General features: G+C 36.8%; 2 protein-coding genes across 24 annotated transcripts in view; one reads left to right on the forward strand and one right to left on the reverse strand.

Moving 5' to 3' along the window:
* RFC1 (replication factor C subunit 1) overlaps positions 1-18064 on the forward strand; it is a 74356-nt gene extending 56292 nt beyond the window's left edge. For 2 of the 3 annotated variants that reach the window (XM_025437618.3, XM_035714503.2), the window contains 13 exons: positions 1276-1675; positions 3106-3218; positions 4498-4612; positions 5778-5887; positions 6084-6221; positions 6362-6457; positions 6561-6659; positions 8261-8415; positions 8541-8658; positions 10353-10498; positions 13628-13841; positions 14945-15136; positions 16281-18064. In XM_025437618.3, coding sequence (XP_025293403.1) covers positions 1276-1675; positions 3106-3218; positions 4498-4612; positions 5778-5887; positions 6084-6221; positions 6362-6457; positions 6561-6659; positions 8261-8415; positions 8541-8658; positions 10353-10498; positions 13628-13841; positions 14945-15136; positions 16281-16364 — 1980 coding nt within the window. In that variant the 3' untranslated portion in view covers positions 16365-18064. The remainder of the gene's footprint in view (positions 1-1275; positions 1676-3105; positions 3219-4497; positions 4613-5777; positions 5888-6083; positions 6222-6361; positions 6458-6560; positions 6660-8260; positions 8416-8540; positions 8659-10352; positions 10499-13627; positions 13842-14944; positions 15137-16280) is intronic. The other variant, XM_035714504.2, reaches the window with a different exon arrangement.
* WDR19 (WD repeat domain 19) overlaps positions 1-19287 on the reverse strand; it is a 176404-nt gene that overhangs the window by 67598 nt on the left and 89519 nt on the right. For 3 of the 21 annotated variants that reach the window (XR_003132191.3, XM_025437609.3, XM_049108678.1), the window contains one exon: positions 18985-19246. The exons of 8 other annotated variants lie outside the window; for them this stretch is intronic. The gene's annotated coding sequence lies outside the window, so the exon portion shown is untranslated. Of the gene's footprint in view, positions 1-108; positions 8694-11446; positions 11589-14909; positions 15051-18984; positions 19283-19287 lie in introns of those variants that run through there. 10 more of the 21 variants (XR_007409961.1, XR_007409957.1, XR_003132196.3 and 7 more) reach the window with 6 other exon arrangements.

A 19287-nucleotide genomic window follows, 5' to 3' on the forward strand; every position in this document is an offset into this window, starting at 1 on the left:
TGTTTTTTGATGTCTTATGATTAGATTTGAAGTTACACATTTTTGGCAGGAATTCCACAGAAGTGGTATTTTGTCCTCAATGCATTATATTATGTATGTTAATATGCCTTTTAATTTTTTTTTTTTTTTTTTTTTTTTTTTAGAGAGGTGGGGGCAGGCAGAGGGAGAGGAAGAGAGAATCTTAAGCAGGCTCCATGCCCAGTGCAGAGCCTGACTTGGGGCTTGATCTCATGACCCTGGGTCAGTATGTCTTCCTGTTAGTGAGGTTAACCTTGATTAAACTGGTTTCTGACTGGTTTCTCCACTAGTAAAGTGACTATTTTCCCATTTGTAACTGATAAATATCTTGGAGACCATGTTAGTACTATGCTAATAACCTATTTCTCCTCAAACTTTCATCCACTAATTTTCAGCATCCACTCACTGGCAAAGAGGCATATTTTTTTTTTTTCTTTTTTGAGACTTTCACCCATAAAATCCAGCCTTTTAAAATGTATGTCAGAGATTTTTAGTATATTCACACAATTGTACAGTCATCACCAGTGTCTAATTTTAGAACATTTTCATCATTCCCCATACCCAGTTAGCCCTCATTCCTCATCCCCAGCCCCTGGCAACCACTGTTGTATTTTTTGTTTCTATGGATTTGCCTGTCCTGGACATTTTAAAGGGAAACATGCAATTTGTGACCTTTGTATCTGGCTTCTTTGACTTAGTATGTTTTCAAGGTTCAACTGCACTGAAATACATGTGTCAGGACTTTGCTCCCTTTCTTTTGGTGATTAAAATTCCATTGTGTATGCATACCACATTTTGTTTATTCATTCATCAGTTGGTGGCCATTTTGGGTTGTTTCTATATTTTGGTTGTAATAATAATGTAGTTTTGTAATTAATTTATAATCATAATTAAATATAATGCTGCTGTGAATACTTGGGTACAAGTTTTTGTGGAGGTGTTAACTTTTAATAAATCAGAAAGCTAGAAAAAAATTTACCTTGGATTTCAGGCTGATTATGGAATACTTATCATTTGTAAACTGATATGTTCTCACCTAAAAAATTGCATTTGGGTGCTTTTTGGTGTGTTTATTGATAATTTTTATAAAGTTGGGAAAGTGGTGATTCCACAGCAGCAGGGTTCATTGTAAAAGTGAGACCCACGTTGGGTGGCTCATTTGGATATCCTGAGTTGCCCTAGAGAGTACAGTTAGCAGGATAGACATTTTGTGTATCTTATCAGCTTTCTATTTTCCTCACTTTTCCAATTTTAAAGATGAAGAAAGAAAAGTCCAAATTGGAAAGAACACCTCAAAAAAAAGACCAAGGAAAAAGAAAAATTAGCCCAACTAAGAAGGAATCAGAATCTAAAAGAAGTAGACTTACTCCCAAGAAGGACAGCTCTATAAAGTCCGTAAAAAAGGAAACAAGTGTGCTTTGGAGATGCCTGAACTTTGAGGAGCAGGTGGCTGAGGAGACAAATGACGACAGCCGGGCTAGGAATTTGGCCGGTGACAGCAGTGAAAACAAAGTGGAAAATTTGCTCTGGGTGGATAAATATAAGCCAACTTCTCTCAAGACCATAATTGGACAGCAAGGTGACCAGAGCTGTGCCAACAAGCTCCTACGCTGGCTCCAAAATTGGCACAGGGGTCCCTCTGAAGACAAGAAACGCGGTGATTTTACAGCTTCGTTCATTTTGTGTGTGTCTGTCACTGTGTAATTGCTCAGTTCCGCATACGTAAGAAAGTAAAATAGTTGTCTCGTTCATCTCTCAGCAAACACTTGTTGAAAACCTGCTCTGAGTCCAAGTGCTGTACTAGGCCTCAGAGGTGCTGTTGTGAACAAAACCGTCTCCCTCAAGGAGCTCAGTTAGCCACAGACATAGATGAACCAGCAATTAAGATATGTTGTGCCAAGTACTGGTATAGGGGTCAGCATAAGGTGCTAAGGGCGTGGAGTGTGTGGAGGAAGGGAGAGCTAAGCAAAGACTTGGAAACTAAGTTTCCTAGGGGTTAGCTAGGTGAAGGGAGGGAGGAGCATTGTGTGGGAGAGAATACAGGTACCAAGGTTCGAAGATGTGTGAGTGAGCCACTGAGAGTGCCAAGGAGACTTGGGGGCTGGCAGAGTGTGCAAATTAAAAGCCAAAGCATGCTTACAGAGTAGGCTGCCTAAAAATCCTGGCAGTGTTTGCTTTTAGCAGGTCTGAGCTCTGGTTTCTGTGCTTCTTTACCGTGTATTTGTCGTGCAAAATGAACAGTACAAATCTGTATTTAATGTCCAGGGTATTATTGAAACTGAGGTTTCAGTTTCTGTGAGGTTTCATCTGTGATGTTAATAGTGTTTTCTTGAGCTTCACCAGCAGCCTTAGAGGATATTGTGTGAGAAATAAGGCAAAATTTAGTGAGCATCACATTGAATTCCTGTGGTGATGACTGGGTTGTCCATGTCCAGCTGGTCACTAGACATTGGCCAATGTTGTCATCGTGTATGTATTGAGCACCCCTGATGTGTCAGACACGCATGGGATAAGGGGAGAAGAATGCTCTAGAGTTGGGCTCTACAGGATAGTTGCAGACACACCATCTTCAATTCATTGTTTTTGTGATCATGTAGCTGATGATGCTTGCTGACATTTATTGAGGCATCTGGCTCTGCGATCAGAATGTTTATCTTTACAATATCTCTGCCAGGCACATTGCCATCGTTACCCTCAGTTTACAAAGGAGGAAATAGGCCCAGGAGGTTAAATCACTTCTCCCAGTTGGTGAGCGGTGGAATTAGGATAGCTGGAGTTAGGATTGGAGCCCAGATACTCTGCTTCCTGACCTGTGCTTTTATAGAATAGGAAACTCATAAAATTATGGTTTTAAATCAGAATTTCAGAGTTAGTTGTAGTGTGTTATTATGGGTATAAGTGAGGTGGGCAGTAGAATTTCACTAAATGATCTGGAAACTCGTTTATGGTTTGTAGAAAATATTCTACAAATTTAGAAGTAAACTGGAGGACTGTGCTTGATTTTCAGTGTATGCACAGTGATTCCTGCCATTCCTGCATTTCTCTTAGATAACGTAGGCTAACACTCTGGAACTTCTTTTTTCTTAGCAGCAAAGTTTGGTAAGTTTGCTGGCAAAGATGATGGCTCTAGTTTTAAAGCAGCGCTGCTCTCAGGCCCTCCAGGTGTTGGCAAGACCACCACAGCTTCTTTGGTTTGTCAGGTGAGTGTTCTGTTATAGTGCAGTTGGAAAGCTAACCCAGGAATGGGCATGTGTAGGAGATAGACACGTGTGTGTTAGTAGGTCTGTGGTATATGTATTTTAACCTTCTGTGTAGTATACTTTCTAAAGTCAAACTGTTAGAATTTACTTTGGTTATGGGGATATTTGTCATTTTCATCCTTTTTTAATATTGATAATTAAAATAATAGGTCATATTTATGTATGTGTCAGGCAATGTGCTAATAAGCCCTTGGCTGCATTATCTTTTAGGTAATATAAATGTGTCTTTATAGACTCTTATGGATATAAATATCTTATATATTCTTGTAAAAATCCTTTGTACTGAATATACGTATTCTTACCATCCTCATGTGACAAATGAAATGGGCTTAACAGAGGAAGCTGGTGGCAGAGTATGAACTCGGGTAGTCTGAGCCTGCCTTTGCTCTGGTCTCTACGGCTTCCTTACTGAGACAGAGAGAGGAGGAGTCCTTAGAGCAAACCAGAGTTCATGTATCAGAATGTGAAATAATAAAGTGGTATCAGAATGATAAAATGAGGGATTTTTAAGCTTGTTTTAAATTTATTACTGGATTTCCCAACCCTTGTCTTATAAGCTGGTGGTTTTGTTTTGTCCCTGTTTTATATTTTGAGCATAAATGTTTAGCTGGTATAACGGCTATATATTTTCTATTCTATTATAAATATTAAAAAAAACAAAAAAAATTTTTTTTCCTGGTCTCTACAAATTGTGAACATGACTCTTTTCTCCCTTTATTATTATCATTATTTTGGAGGGGAATTGCTTTAAGGCATTTTATAATGCTTATGATCAATTTAATCAAATTTGGGAAATGAGCCAGAATAACTTGATTTTTCATAGCTTGGTAAGAAGATTGTGTATTGGGATGGTTTGATAATGAATGGTTTATCTTTATCTTGAAGAGTCAAGAATTATTTTTGGTATCTTATAATTAATTCTATATCTGATATTAAAATCTTGGGATGGGTGTATTTAATTCTTTATAGGACTTTAAGAAGCAAACTTATTAGTAAAACCGCTTCTAGAGGAGTGATTTATCAGCTATGGTTTTAAGACCGATCTTATGTTTGTGTATGTGTGGTATATATGTATATATTTAAAAAATCTCTTTATATTATGAAGCATATTATCATATCATCTTTGTCTTTTTTATGCCCTCTTTCTTCATTAATTGCCTTGTTTTTTGGGAGAGTTAATTTGCATTGTGATAGTAATGGTTTCCAATATTTTGTTTAGGAATTGGGATATAGCTACGTGGAACTGAATGCGAGTGATACTCGGAGTAAGAATAGTTTGAAGGAGGTTGTTGCTGAATCACTGAATAATACCAGCATCACAGGCTTTTATTCAAGTATGTGGGTATTTGAACTGTTTTTCTTTGTTTTTCAAGTTCACTTCAACATTTAGAAACCAGAATTGAACATTACTATGTGCCAAGCACCCTGCTAAATCCTGGGGCTAATGATGGAACTCTTACAGGACAATAGTCCTCCCACCTTTTTTTCAGGTCTTAGAGGTTTCTGAGAATGTGTTAAAGTACATATATGGATATGTTTATGCATTTTTGCACATTATTTTAGAGGATTCATAGTGAATTCAGGGTGATGAGTGAGGTAATAAAGGCCTGTAGATGAAGTGATTCAATTTGAAGCACTAGGGAAAGCCAGGATAATGGGTGACATTTGTTTGACAGATCTTGAAGGATGGAAGAGGATCATTTGTGGTAAAAGAGTTCATATAGGCAAAGATAGTAGCAGAGGAGAAGAAACTATGAAGGTGCCACTATGTTTCTGGCTATAGCTGGTGGTCTAGTATGGCCAGAGTTGATTGGAAAAATAAGATGCTCAAACTACAGACTCACTAGTGCAGGTTTAGAACCTAAAGTCGTTATTGCATGATCACCTGAATTCTTGGTATTTTCAGTGGTGTAGCAAATCATTATTAAAAGGATTTGCTCAGGAAACGTCACTCTGGTTGGTGGGAGTGTTAATTGATACTACTCTGGAGAGTAGTCTGGCCGTATTTCTCAAAAGTGACATTATACATACCCTTTAGCCCAGAAATTCTAGCCTTGGAATTTAGCAATTGATATACTTCTATATATCCAAAATTACATATATAAGGATATTCACGTAGTATGATTTATAATAGCAGATGATTGGAAGCATCTTCGTATTTTAATAGATAATGGTTAATTATGATACATGTGTAAAATGGGATATTGTTAAACAGCCTTAAAAAATGAGGTGTTCTATATTTACAGATAAGGAACAAATCACCAAAATATATTGAATGATAAAACCAAGATGTGTATTTTTACACACATATGTTTTTAATATGTATAGGGATACCTGAGAGGGCAAAGGTGGGAGAGAGAATTTATTTTCATCTGCATATGCTTGTACCTTTTGCATTTTGTACTATGGACCTATGTATTGTCAGTTTAAAATGTTTATGTGTTTTTTTAATAAAGCAGCAGTATTTGAGCAATTGCTCTTTTTTGTTGCATCCCATAGCTTCTCAACATGGGTCAGATGGAGCAGCCCATTCAGTAGGCTCAAAACATGCTCTTATCATGGATGAAGTAGATGGCATGGCAGGCAATGAGGACAGGGGAGGAATTCAGGTAAGGAAAGCACTGTAGTTTTGCAGTTTTACTGTTGATTTTTTAGTTGTAGGTTTTTTTTTTTTTAATATTTAAAGAACTAATTATACTGTGATATTTACAATTAAAGCATTTTGCTGAAATTTTCAAAACCTAAAATACTGTGTAGTATTATTGTTTTTTTTAATTATTTTTGTGTTGCAAATTTGCCTTTCAGGAATTAATTGGCCTGATAAAACATACAAAAATTCCCATTATTTGCATGTGCAATGATAGAAATCATCCTAAGATTCGTTCTTTGGTTCATTATTGTTTTGATCTTCGTTTTCAAAGACCTCGAGTTGAACAGATTAAGGTATGATGATTGGAATTTTTTTCTCCATCACACTATCCTTTTTACTTTTTGGTCAGTTTTTAAAAGTATCTGATAAATTTTTAAAAAATACCTGATTATGTGAATTAAAAAAATTTACGATTCCCCTTTGTTAATTTCAGGGTGCTATGATGTCTATTGCATTTAAAGAGGGTTTGAAGATCCCGCCTCCGGCTATGAATGAAATAATTTTGGGTGCCAATCAAGATATCAGACAGGTAAATGGGATAGGTATTATTAACAGTTGCTGATTCTTTTGAATTAATGCCTTCGACTTTTCAGAGTTTCACCTGACCATGTCTTATTTATGATTTCTGTTAGGTTTTACACAATCTGAGTATGTGGTGTGCACGCAGTAAGGCACTAACCTATGACCAGGCCAAGGCTGATTCTCATAGAGCCAAAAAGGATATCAGACTGGTAAAATAAATTTCCATTTACTTTCTCAAGCTAAAGCATTTCTTGTTCTGTTCATATTAACTTAATAGAAGTAGTTATTATAGTTCCTTGATAACGCCTATTGAACCTGTGGATATTTATAATAAGAAAGACAGCTGCTATAAAAGATTTTCTAGTTCAGATTAATTTTTCTTCAAGGACTGTTTGTTAGCATATATTATGTATAAATTATGAGATATAGAAGTTTTAAATTATATTCATGCTTCAGTAGTTATAAAATGGCCTTTTCAGAGTCCCTTATGTATAGATTTCATGTTTTGAAGTTTTGGAACTTTGAGAATAATCTATTTCAAATGGCTTATCATTTAATAACCTGTCTGAAACTTGAAACTAGAGGTCTAAGAGCAGTTTTAGTTTCATAGTGAGATTTAGCACACAGTACAAAGACTTCCCTTCTTATTCTCTGCCTCCAGACTCCTGCAACCTCTTCTTCTATCAGTACCCCCACCAGAGTGATACATTTGTTATAGTTGAACCTACATCATTATCACCCAAAGTCCATAGTTTACATCAGGGTTAGTTCACTCTTGATACAGCTTCCATGGGTTTTGACAAATGTATCAAGCTTTTATCTACCACTGTATATCACACAGAATACTTTCACTGCCTCCTGTTTATCCATCACTTCTTCCAACCCCTGACAATCACTAATCTTTTTAGATTTTATTTATTTATTTTAGAGAGAGAGCATGAGCCAGGGGGGAGAAGCAGAGAGAGAGGGATAAGCAGACTTTAGGTTTAGTGTGGAGCCCGACACAGGGCTTGATCTCATGACCCTGAGGTCATGAGCTGAGCCAAAATCAACTCAGCCGCCTAACTGACTGAGCCACCCAAGGCACCCCAATCACTAATCTTTTTATTGTCTCTAGTTGCATCAGTTTTCACAATGAGTCATGTAGTTGGAATCATACAGTATATAAACTTTTTAGGTTGGCTTCTTTCTTTTTTTCTTTCTTGAGAGAGTGAGCGAGTATGACTGGGGGAGGGGCAGGGGGTTAGGAGAGAAAGTCTTAAACAGGCTCTATGATGCAGGGCTTTATCTCACGACCCTGACATCATGATCTGAACCAAAATCAAGAGTTGGATGCTTAACCAACTACCACCCAGGGGCCCCCAGATTGGCTTCTTTGAATTAGTAATACTCATTTAAGGTTTCTCCATATATTTTCTATGGCCTTATTATAGCTCATTTCTTTTCTGTGCTGTATAATATTCCAGTGTCTGGATGTACCAGTTTATTCACCTTTTGAAAGACATTTGGATTGCTTCCAAGTTTTGTCAGTTACGAATAAAGCTGCTGTAAAGATCCATGTGCAGGGTTTTTGTGTAGTATGTTTTCAGTTTATTTGGATAAATACCAAGGAGGACAATTGTGGATGGAATGGTAAGAGTATAGTTTTGTAAAAAATACTGCCAATCTGTCTTCTAAATGACTATACCATTTTGCAATCCTGCTAGCAATAAATGAGAGTTCGTATTGCTCCACATCTTTGCCAGCATTTGATGTTGTCAGTATTTTGGACATTGGCCATTCTATTAGGTGTGTCCTTCCCTTTTTTTAGGGCCCGTTTGATGTTGCCCGGAAAGTGTTTGCAGCTGGAGAGGAGACCGCTCACATGTCACTTGTGGATAAGTCAGATCTCTTTTTTCATGATTATTCAATAGCACCCCTCTTCGTCCAGGAGAACTACTTACATGTGAAACCTGTAGCTGCAGGGTGAGTGTTCAGAGTTAGTGAGGGATAGAATTCATACCCTCCTGGCACAGCGAAGGCCATATACCTGGGAAAGAGGGGTATGAGATACGGACAGTGGTGTAATCCAGACTGGTTTATTTATGCAGGGGCGACATGAAAAAGCACTTGATGCTTTTAAGCAGAGCAGCAGATAGCATATGTGATGGTGACCTAGTGGACCGTCAGATCCGGAGTAAGCAAAACTGGAGTCTTCTGCCTACACAGGTAAGCACAGGGCTCTCCTTAAAATGCAGACTCTGCTTTAGTTAAAGAGAACAAAATAGCTTTTTAGTTCGTAGAGTTATTTGAAATACCAGATAAACATATGGCTCTTAGGGCAAAAATAAAGTCTTGTTCTAAATTAAATCACTCTGTGGTCACAATTGTGATTTCTTAATAAAAATTTTTTAAAAAGCCTTATTTTTCAGGGTTTCAAAATGTTTTATGTAAATTGACATAGGGAAATAGGAACATTAGATTCTTGACGTAAGTAAGATGTCAGTCAAAAGTTTTATTTGCTCTGCTTTACCTTAAGAGTCCATTTCTTTTTTGTCATTTTTTGGCTCTCCTAGTTGAAGTAATGCAACCAGGGCAGGTCAGCAGCTGATATGTGAGTAATAATAAGCAAGGGACTTTTGGGAGGCCTCCTCCTCTCTTAATTCTACTTATACATTGTTGGAAAACAAAAAATAAAGATGCATTCTGGATGTAAAGAATCCTTTCTATTATGTTTTACAAGAGTTCATTTTTTATTTTTTTATTTTTTATTATTTTTTAAAGATTTTATTTATTTATTCATGAGAGACAGAGAGAGAGAGAGAGAGAGAGAGAGGCAGAGACACAGGCAGAGGGAGAAGCAGGCTCCATGCAGGGAGCCTGATGTGGGACTCGATCCTGGGACTCCAGGATCACGCCCTGGGCAGAAGGCAGACGCTAAACTGCTGAGCCACCTGGGGATCCCCAAGTGTTCACTTTTTAAACTAAAAATTGTACCTTTAAGAATTTATCCTAAAGAAATAACTTTAAACATAGGAAAAGATTGCTGTACAAAAATACTATATTAGTTTTGATACTCTAAGACATTGGAGAAAATCTCCATGTCTAGCAATAGGAGAATGATTATGATAAATACTCTTGATGGACTATTACGCAGTCCTTAAAATTATTTATAAAGATTGTCTAATATAAAAAAAAAAAGATTGTCTAATATGAAAAAATGCTTATGAGAGAATATTATTAGAATAAAGCAGGATACAAAATTTATGTGTAATTCCAACTTCAAGAAAGTATAAGCCCTGGATAAAGAAGATATTCAAGAATACCTTTTTAAAAATCTTTTCTTGGGGCACCTGGGTGGCTCAGAGGTTGAGCGTCTGCCTTTGGCTCTCAGGTTGTGATACCAGGGTCCTGGGATCGAGTCCTGCATTGGGCTCCCTATAGGGAGCCTGCTTCTCCTTCTGCCTATTTCTCTGCCCCCTCCTCATGAATAAATAAATCTTTAAAAAATAAATAAAAATCTTTTCTCTAGTGTCGGTTTACTTAATACTCTATTCAGTTTTCTATGCTTTGATCTACCTGTGCTGTTAATAGTTTATGTTAAAGACAGTCATGTTCCTCTTAAAATCCTTTGTGCATCAAGTTTCTTGGGGTCAGTTGGTGCGGAGACCTAGTTAGCAAGATCTCTCTCAGGGCCATAACGTGTTTTGGACTTATCTGTTGTTTTCTCTGGGAGTAGCTTCCCCTACCAACAGATGAGAGACAGAGGGAAGGGGTGTGATGCCCTGGAATTAGGTGCCTAGGACAGTGTGGCTTCGTTTGCCAGAAACGACTCAGAAGCCAACAGCTGTGTAGGAAGCAGCTTGGTACTGAATTCAGATTGTGGACTGCAATTGATTTTTTTTTTTTTTTTTTTTTTTAAGGCCATTTATGCCAGTGTTCTTCCTGGAGAGCTAATGAGGGGGTACATGACCCAGTTTCCTACTTTCCCAAGCTGGTTAGGGAAGCACTCATCTACCGGCAAACACGATCGTATTGTACAGGATCTAGCACTGCACATGAGTCTCAGGTAAGTGGTATTAGTTCATGTCTGGCATTTTATCAGTATAGCATATTTAGCTTTTATCCAGTGAGGATAGTGTAAATTAAAAGATTTGTGTTTTAGTTGTGATTTTATTGCTAACTAGATAAATGACCCTGGATAAGTTCCTTATATATTGTGGGCCTGAGTTTTATTATCTATAATAGGTATAATACTTGTTTTATCATTTAAAAGGATACTTTGAAGATGAGCACAGTTGGTAGATGTGCCATAATTTTAAGATAAATATTGAAGCTATGTAAATCTGAGGTAGTGCTACTATTTATTATTGTGACTACACCTATTACTTGTAGGGATACATAATGTCTCAGCTTCCAAATAATTTAATAGGAAGAAAGAGAGACTATTTAAATAAATGAACTAGTTTTTACCTATCCTAGTAATAAACTGAACTAGTCATTTATGATCGGGGACACAGTTTAGCATATAACAACAGGAGGCAGATGTGCAGATGATTGAAAAATCAGTGTTTAATGGAGAAGTTTAATGGAGTCCAAAAATTCTTGTTATTTGGTACAATTTTGTTAAAGTTGAAAAACCAAGAAGTTTGGAGAAGTTTAATGAAGTCCAAAAATTCTTGTTATTTGGTACAATTTTGTTAAAGTTGAAAAACTTAGAAAATGTGCACACACCCAAATATTCAGTGAACTTTAGGAATTTATTTTTAACCACAAAGAACTACTTGAGTAGTCTTCTTTTTTTTTCTGATCTCTGGAGGGAATATTCATTAACATTGGTCCACTCTTAACTTCTGTTTGAAGCTGAACTGAAATGCTTCCTTTCTACTGTTCCTATAAAATTCTGACTATGTTCCCTCTTCCTAGCCTATAGCATGGCGCTTTTTTTTGCCACTCTTGTATTAGTTTCCTATTGTTGCTGTAACAAATTGCTAAGAATTTAATGGTTTAGGGGTACCTGTGTGGCTCAGGCAGTTAAGAGTCTGCCTTCAGCTTAGGTCATGATCCCGGGCTCCTGGGATGGAGCCCCACATTGGGCTGCCTGCTCAGCAGGGAGCCTGCTTCTCTTCTGTCTGCCACGCTCTCTTCTCTCTCTCTCTCTGTCAAATAAATAAAATCTTTAAAAAAAAAACCCTTAATGGTTTAAAATAACACACATTTATTGCTGTCTTAGGATGCAAAGAATCTCCTGGATTATCTGGGCAGGCACAGTGTAATTACAAGGATCTTTACCAAAAAGAAATAAAAGAGAGACAGCAGTATCTAGTCAGAGAGGGAAAGAGATTCTAAGATGTTACATTGTTGGCTTTGAAGATGGGAAAAGAGACCATGAGCCAAGGGATGTCTATGGCCTCTATAAACTGGAAGGGGTTGCTTTCCCCACTGCTCGTGGTCAAAGTGCAAGGCCTGGCTCTAAGCTCTTTTCTACTCCCTGCCCTCTGCTTTTAAAAAAGGTGATGCATCCCTGTGCCCTGGTGGTAGGTATTCATCTTTGATGCCCCCACCGTTTTCATAGATCATTGGCATTGGACTTCCATCTTGTTTTGTGGCTGTGCTTTTGTATGTCTGTCCCCTTTTCCTGTTAGACCGAACATATCTGGTGATAGGAACTGAGGCCTACTCATCCAGCACATTAAATTGCTCCATGAATGTTCCTTAATGAATCATATACAGGACATTATCATCATCAAAGGACATCTATAATGAATTCAGAATTTTTAGAATAAATTAGGACCTTCCTATTTAATTTTTAACCCTAAGTCCTTGAACTTTTATAGATCTCAGTTTATTTTTAAAAATGGAAGTACAAAATAGTACTTTTAGTATTAGTTCTAGTTAGGGTGATAGATGCCATTGAGAATCTGAAAGCTCTTTGATTTTTATTAATCCCAAAGGCAGTAAAGTACAAATAATGCTAGAGGAATTACAGATTTCTGAGGTTAAGAACCCTTGATTTAGGAACACTAGATGATACCTTTAGACTTTTCTAGAGGTATTTTCTGTGATTCTAAGTAGAAGGTAACAGTAATTAACAAAATATGAGAGAATACTTTTGAGAAAGGTTTCATGATTTTTGTAGGCACTGTGGCTTAGGGCTTGTCTTTAAGCACTAATAGTGCTTGGTTATGGAAGACTACTGAATCTAGAGGAAACGGGTGAATTTAAAATACGAGTTTTTGGATTCTTTGACAGGAGCAGGGTTCTAGATTTCTGATCAAGAGAACTCTTCATATTCAATTACCTAAAGGCAATAGCAGGGCCCATTAATAATTTAAAAATGTTTATGGGCTCTGAAGCCCAGCAACTTTTGAGGTTTCTTGTTTCCTCATTTGATGATGGAAGCAGCTGGATTGGAAAGGTTTAGATTGGTGGCATTTTGTTCTAGTTTTGAGTGACCATATTTAAGAGTGAGTGAGAAAGTCATTTCATGATAGCATTGTTCTCAGCAGATGCGAGACTTTTTCCTGAAGCCTTCCTCTCACAAGTGTGGACCACCTTGTGATTCTGCAGGGACATTTTCGGCAGTTTTCTAAGTTTGGGGAAAGCCTTGCTCTAGAACTAAAGATTTCGGAGTAACCTCATATTAGGAAATATGAGGGAAACATTCATATATAATTTTGCGTGTTATAATCAGAGATCAAATGGTGTTACAAGCCCTCATGTAGGAAGTAGCACTGGTACTTGAGGTAGGAAATCTCACTGCCTTTTCCCGATGCTTGTAATATTTGGAACTGGGAATGAGTAATATTTGGTTATAATGAGTATGAGCACATAGAAGTCTTATTGTTGCCCAGGCCTTGAGAGTAGGTTGGAAGTAGAACCTACATTTGTGTTTTTCATTCACTGATGCAGATAAGTAGGAAATCCATTCCCTTTGAGCACACTGGTCTGTATCCATTATCCTGATGTTGTAGTGAGTGCTAGGCTTTCTCTACCAGCTGATTTATTTTTATTTTTATTTTTTTTCTACCAGCTGATTTAAATAGTAGACATTACACTGGGCATTATTTTTTTTTTTTTTTTTTTTTTTTTTTACATTGGGCATTATTAAAGGTGGATTGAACTTGAGCATTTATGTCTTGAGCTTGGTGGTAGTTTGCCACTGACTACAGTTATGCCTCTTTTGTTTTGGTTTAAGAACTTATTCCAGCAAAAGGACTGTAAACATGGATTATCTGTCACATATAAGGGATGCACTTGTACAGCCCTTGACCTCACAAGGGGTAGAAGGAGTACAGGATGTTATTGCTCTTATGGATGCCTACTACTTGATGAAAGAAGACTTTGAGAATATCATGGAAATTAGCAGCTGGGGAGGGAAACCTAGTCCCTTCTCCAAGCTGGATCCCAAGGTAAATTACGTAACTAACCCACTGGTTCTCCATCACTTGTAATTACCAGGTTTATAGTAGGAATATTTCAGAGATGTTGTAGGTGCTTTAAAAAGATTAAAATTTTCCCTCTTAAATGCCTTTTTGCTTCTTATGGTCTATGCTTTCCATATTTGAGTGCAGTATTAAGAATGGACTTCTGCATTTGACCTTAACGATTTATAGTTCTATCATTGCTTAACATTGAGTGAAAAGGCAAGACATAAAATCTGAGAAGCAAATATAAATGTATTCCTTATAAAAGTGGGCGGATGAGCCTGGGAAAATAAATCAGATGGTGGTAATATGAAAACAAAGTTGTTTGTATTGGCTGAGGATTTGGATACTTTTTCTTAGTTTGCCTAATCTATGAATTTAGTATTTATTATAGTTGGACATTCTATTATGTAATAATGTATTCCTTACTTTCATTGTATAAAGTGACATAACATGAATTTGTAATATCCAGTACTTCATACTCTGCCTGTTTCTTTTTTCTATATTTCTAGATATATTCTCTATGGCTTGCCTTCTCTAGAATTTTGACCTGACTTTATGGTTATGGGTAAATTCTCATGAGAGACCTCCATTGTTAGTGTTCAAGGACTAAATTGTACAATTATGTTTAGAAGTTTCAAATTAAGGCTTTTCAAGTTACTTAGTATTTTGAATTAACCACTATTATTATGGTAAAGGAAATTTATGTATTTTGTGATAATTTAAGGCCAACTTTTAATTTGTACCTTACTGTAAGTCTTTTTTGATTTATTGATTCATAGGCTTCTCACTTTGTAAAACTGTGGAATGCGATTAAGCAGGCAAAAATGATGAGTTAAAGTTCTTTTTTTTTTTTTTTTTCCTAATGTTCCCAAATACTAGTTCTTGTTTTTGAGTCATGGGCTTTATTAAGAATGTCATGAAAAATATAGACTTCTCCATAGAAAAATGTATGTAAATACACTTACATGTACATGCATAAATATTTTGCTAAATATTTCACGGACCCTGCAGGAACTCATGAAACCTTTAAATGTATTGTTTGGCACTTACATTTTTAACAGACTCTTTCTGTTCCTTTTCTATAGGTGAAAGCAGCCTTCACAAGAACCTACAATAAGGAAGTCCACCTTACTCCATATTCACTTCAAGCAGTAAAGACACCCAGACACAGCACAGGCCCGGCACTGGATTCTGAATACAATGAAGAGTTAATTGAAGATGACTCTCAATCTGATGAGAAAGACCAAGACTCTATGGAAACTGATGGAATGATCAAGGTAGTATTTTAAGCTATAGACAGGAAATGCTATGATACACCCTCAGCAGTTTATCTTTTCTTGTGTAGAACTTGCCTTCTAAAATTATTCAGGGCCTATGTTTAAGCTTTTACGTTAATTACTTTCAGGGTAGAGAAGTGTAGATTTTATTTTATTTTTTTAATTTTATTTATTTATTCATGAAAGACACACAGGCAGAGACATAGGCAGAGGGAGAAGCAGGCTCCATGCAGGGAGCCCGATGTGGGACTCAATCCTGGGACTCCAGGATCACGTGCTGAGCCACCCAGGTGTCCCAGATTTTATTCTTATAGTCAGCTGCTTTTAATAGTGGAAGAGCCAGATAGCAAGAAAATAGGCCATCATATTAATGGTCATATGCTGTGTTAGAAAAAGTACCATTTTTGGCCATTGTTGTGTGCTTTACCACAGACACATATTTCTACAGTTTAAGAAAAACATTTTCAATGAAACCATTTCTCTCTTCTATAATTTGTGTTTTACTATAGCCATTGAACTGCCTATAGAAGTTTCTGAGAATAAAACAATCTTGTCTCGTGCTAGGAAAGATTAAAATCATTTATGGTGTCAGCCCACTGTTTACCATTGGCTAAGGCAAAGGAATCTAGTCTGTTCTCTTCTATCCTTAGTGTGTGTCATCCTTGTCCCTCGTTTCTGTTTTGTATATGCAGAGGTAGGAAAAGTGGCCTTCTGCGGTGTAGCTCTGTAGTCTTATGTAGACATATGAACAGAATTCCAGGCTCAAACTAATTGAACCTGTTTAGATCTCTAATCTGAAACCGAAAGGAAAGGAAATTCACTAAAATGTTACCTTATTAGTAAATTATCTCCTACTCATTTTGTCTTTCCTAAATATACCTGTGTCCTAAATCCAAGAAACTGTATGCCTTGGAAACATATCTTAGTTCTAGATTCTAAATAGCTTTTCAGTAGTTAAAGGCTCCAGATAGCCTAGTTGTTGCTTGAAAGTAAGCTCATCAGGCCTAGTGGTAGTTGAAGATGTTTGCAACCTTTCTTTTTATTAAGTTGCAGGTAAAGATTTGCTTTATTTTAGAAATTAGTTTATTTCATTTCCTCATAAGTATAGCTATTAACTATTTTGTGCATTCTTTCCTCCCAACAGAAGAAGACAAAATCTTCAAAGCCTTCAAAATCAGAAAAAGATAAGGAGTCCAGAAAAGGAAAAGGAAAAAGTTCAAAGAAATGAAACTGTTTTTCACTACTGACAGCCACTTTTTACTCACCCTGTTGACCAGTCTAGCTTGTCTAGATAATGCCTTGTTTTTTCCAAAGGAATCATATTTTAGCATAATGGGGCAACTCAGTTATCCCATTATAAATAAGTGGTGGTACAGCTAGAGGGATGTAACCAGTAGGCTAACATACACCTCTTATAGAGGTTGATAGGACTGCTTGGGTCCTCCACTGTCCCCTGTTAATCTACTTGGATTGTGCTTCAAATTGACTGTGTATAATCCGAAACTACATGTGGGCTTTGGAGTCAGATTTTAGTTAACAATAATATGCCTGGGAGCATTGGTACTTAAGGCAACTTTTGTAGGCTTAAGCATTTATCCTAATGGCCTTTATAGGACCGGTGCTGATCTTTTTTTTAAAAGGTAGTTATTATTAATGTGGTGAAATTTTGTAAATAAATGCTAATACAAAACAGTCACCACCTAGAACTGGTATTCTTTGTATATTGTCAAATATCTTCAAAATATAAATTAGGAATAAAAATGTTCCATGTGATACATTTGCAAATTCTTAAGAATGTCAATCTTGTACAGTAAAATAATATGTTGGTATATTACATTCCTTACTAGTTTGCAAATGATTGGGTAAAAAGCTAATTATATTCCTCACTAACGAGCTATGTGATGTAGAACTATGGCGTTTGGACAGTCAGAACTCTAATGCCCAGCTTGATTACCTCTACGAGTGCCAGCCATCTCTGTCTTGTGAACATTGTGTCATGGAGAGGCCTCTGTGGTATTATCACTAGAAGGTATGAGGGCCTGGCTGTTAAAGGATTGCCGCATTTTTATCTTTCCAGAGTCTCAGCTCATCAGGTTCAGACCAGTAGAGTCTAGGCTGGGTCAGACATAATCTCTGTCTCACTCTGGCTTGGGACAAAATGAACACTGGCTTTTGTTTACTTTGTCTCTGGGAGAGCTGGTTCTGCTCTGTGACTGATTCTACAAACTGTACTGGAATTTTAGATTGTACCTGTACTTGCTGAATGGCTTTGAGGCTGTGGAACTAGCCTGGAGTTTTGTTGTCTATTTGGAAATTTTGTCAGTAAATGCTCAGAGGTATGTGCTAAAAGGAATGTAAAATTAGGATACTATTTTCTCCCTTTAAGTAATTGACAGTCTTGTTTGGGAGGTGAGACATAAAAGTTCTTGAGACATTTAAAGTGTATTTACCACTTTAGTGTGAAAAACGTCTTTCATGTAGACTAAGTTCATTATGGGAATGAAACATTGCCTTCAGCCTTGCCCCTCTCTTTGTTAAAGCCCAGCTTGAAATTTCTGCTTCAGGGAAGATCTCCTTGATTGATAACTGCCTCACCTCACTAGCGGGGTGAGCATGGCTTTCTTTTGCATATTCTTCCCTTTCTATTGCTTTTTGATACGAAAGTCATGTCTGCCTACTTGTTTGTTTTTTACTCCCTAGGAAAGGGAGTGTAATCTACTTGCAGCCAGAACAATGAATAATGTCTTTTACTGTAAATTATGATTTTGTTATTAATTCTAAATGCTCTATGATTGGCATAATCAGTGTATAACTTTTAGAATTAGAGATTATATATATGCTTTAAAATATGAGGAGGACAGCGTGGGTCTCCTGAAGCTACGTGATGCCACATGCCTTTGCAGAATAAAACTGCATTACTTCATTTGAGATCCATTGTGTCTTGGCCATTTTGGAAGCTATAACAAACTACCGTGCTTTATTGTTCATCCTGTTAAGTTTTAGCAGTCCATTATTGTAGCAACATTATTTGGCCTCTTGAAGTTATTAACAAGGAACAGTGTTGTTGTATGTACTAGGAGGAGTATCTTCTTAAATAAGTTCTGGTGTAATTATGCTTATAGTGAATATTTAAAGCCTGTCACTCCCCAAATATGATGTGCTTTATTCTCACAGATCCCAACTGCCTATGGCTCTTCTTCCTGTAACTTTACAACATCCCTCCAGTGATAGCGGGAAAACAGGATAATAGGTGGGTTTACTGGTAATGACTAATATCACTTAGTAAAGCCAAGTCCTCTGGCCTATTCTCTAGCCAGCCTTTGTGGGAGGAAGATCAGATCATAAAGTTGGAGGCATTATGTATGTGGATACTTGGATGCAATAAAACATTATTGGCACTTGGGTACTACCGTAGGCTAGCAACTACCTCTGTAATACTCAGGATGCTGGTGGCTGTACTGTAAGATCCTATCATCGGAAACATTCAAAATTAGGCTACATGACTCATTTCTGCCAGCTGCTCAGACTTTGGTAACATTGGCTTTGGACAGCAAGGAAGCATATACTGATGTAAGAAAAATATGGAGTGGTGTGTGATATTGGGAAGATTCTGAATAATGTATGTCTTCAGAGGAAGTCAAGTGATTTACTTTTGTGAAAGGAATTAATGACTCAGGAGATGCAAGCTTACGATTTATAATTTCATTCTTTCAAACTGGTGTTTTTATTCTAAGACTAATTCTACTAAACTTAATATCTGTGCTGCCCAAACTTCATGATGTGCTGCAGAGCTATTTTCCTTTCTTCCTTTTTCTATCTCCAAATCCAAGAAAACAAACATTACTATATCTAGTCAACAATTTTATTTTAAAGGAGATATTTCAAAATATAAAAGTTATCAAAAAGTTGAATATTTACAGTTACATCATAGGCTACTATTAACAGTGCAGAGCATAGAATATATAGGACTTTGAAGAACTCCATGAAGATAATAAACAGCGAGGGTATATGTCATTGTTTTGCCATTCTACAATGGCACCTCTACAATGTCTGTGACTTGGAGAGTCTTTTTTCTGTATCCAGAAACCACAGGGGTAAAAACTTGGTTTCCTGTGGGAAAAAGGTATCTTTTCAGGAACATTATATCTTGG

Source organism: Canis lupus, chromosome 3 (genome assembly GCF_003254725.2).
Source record: "Canis lupus dingo isolate Sandy chromosome 3, ASM325472v2, whole genome shotgun sequence".
Classification (NCBI taxonomy): Eukaryota; Metazoa; Chordata; class Mammalia; order Carnivora; family Canidae; genus Canis; species Canis lupus.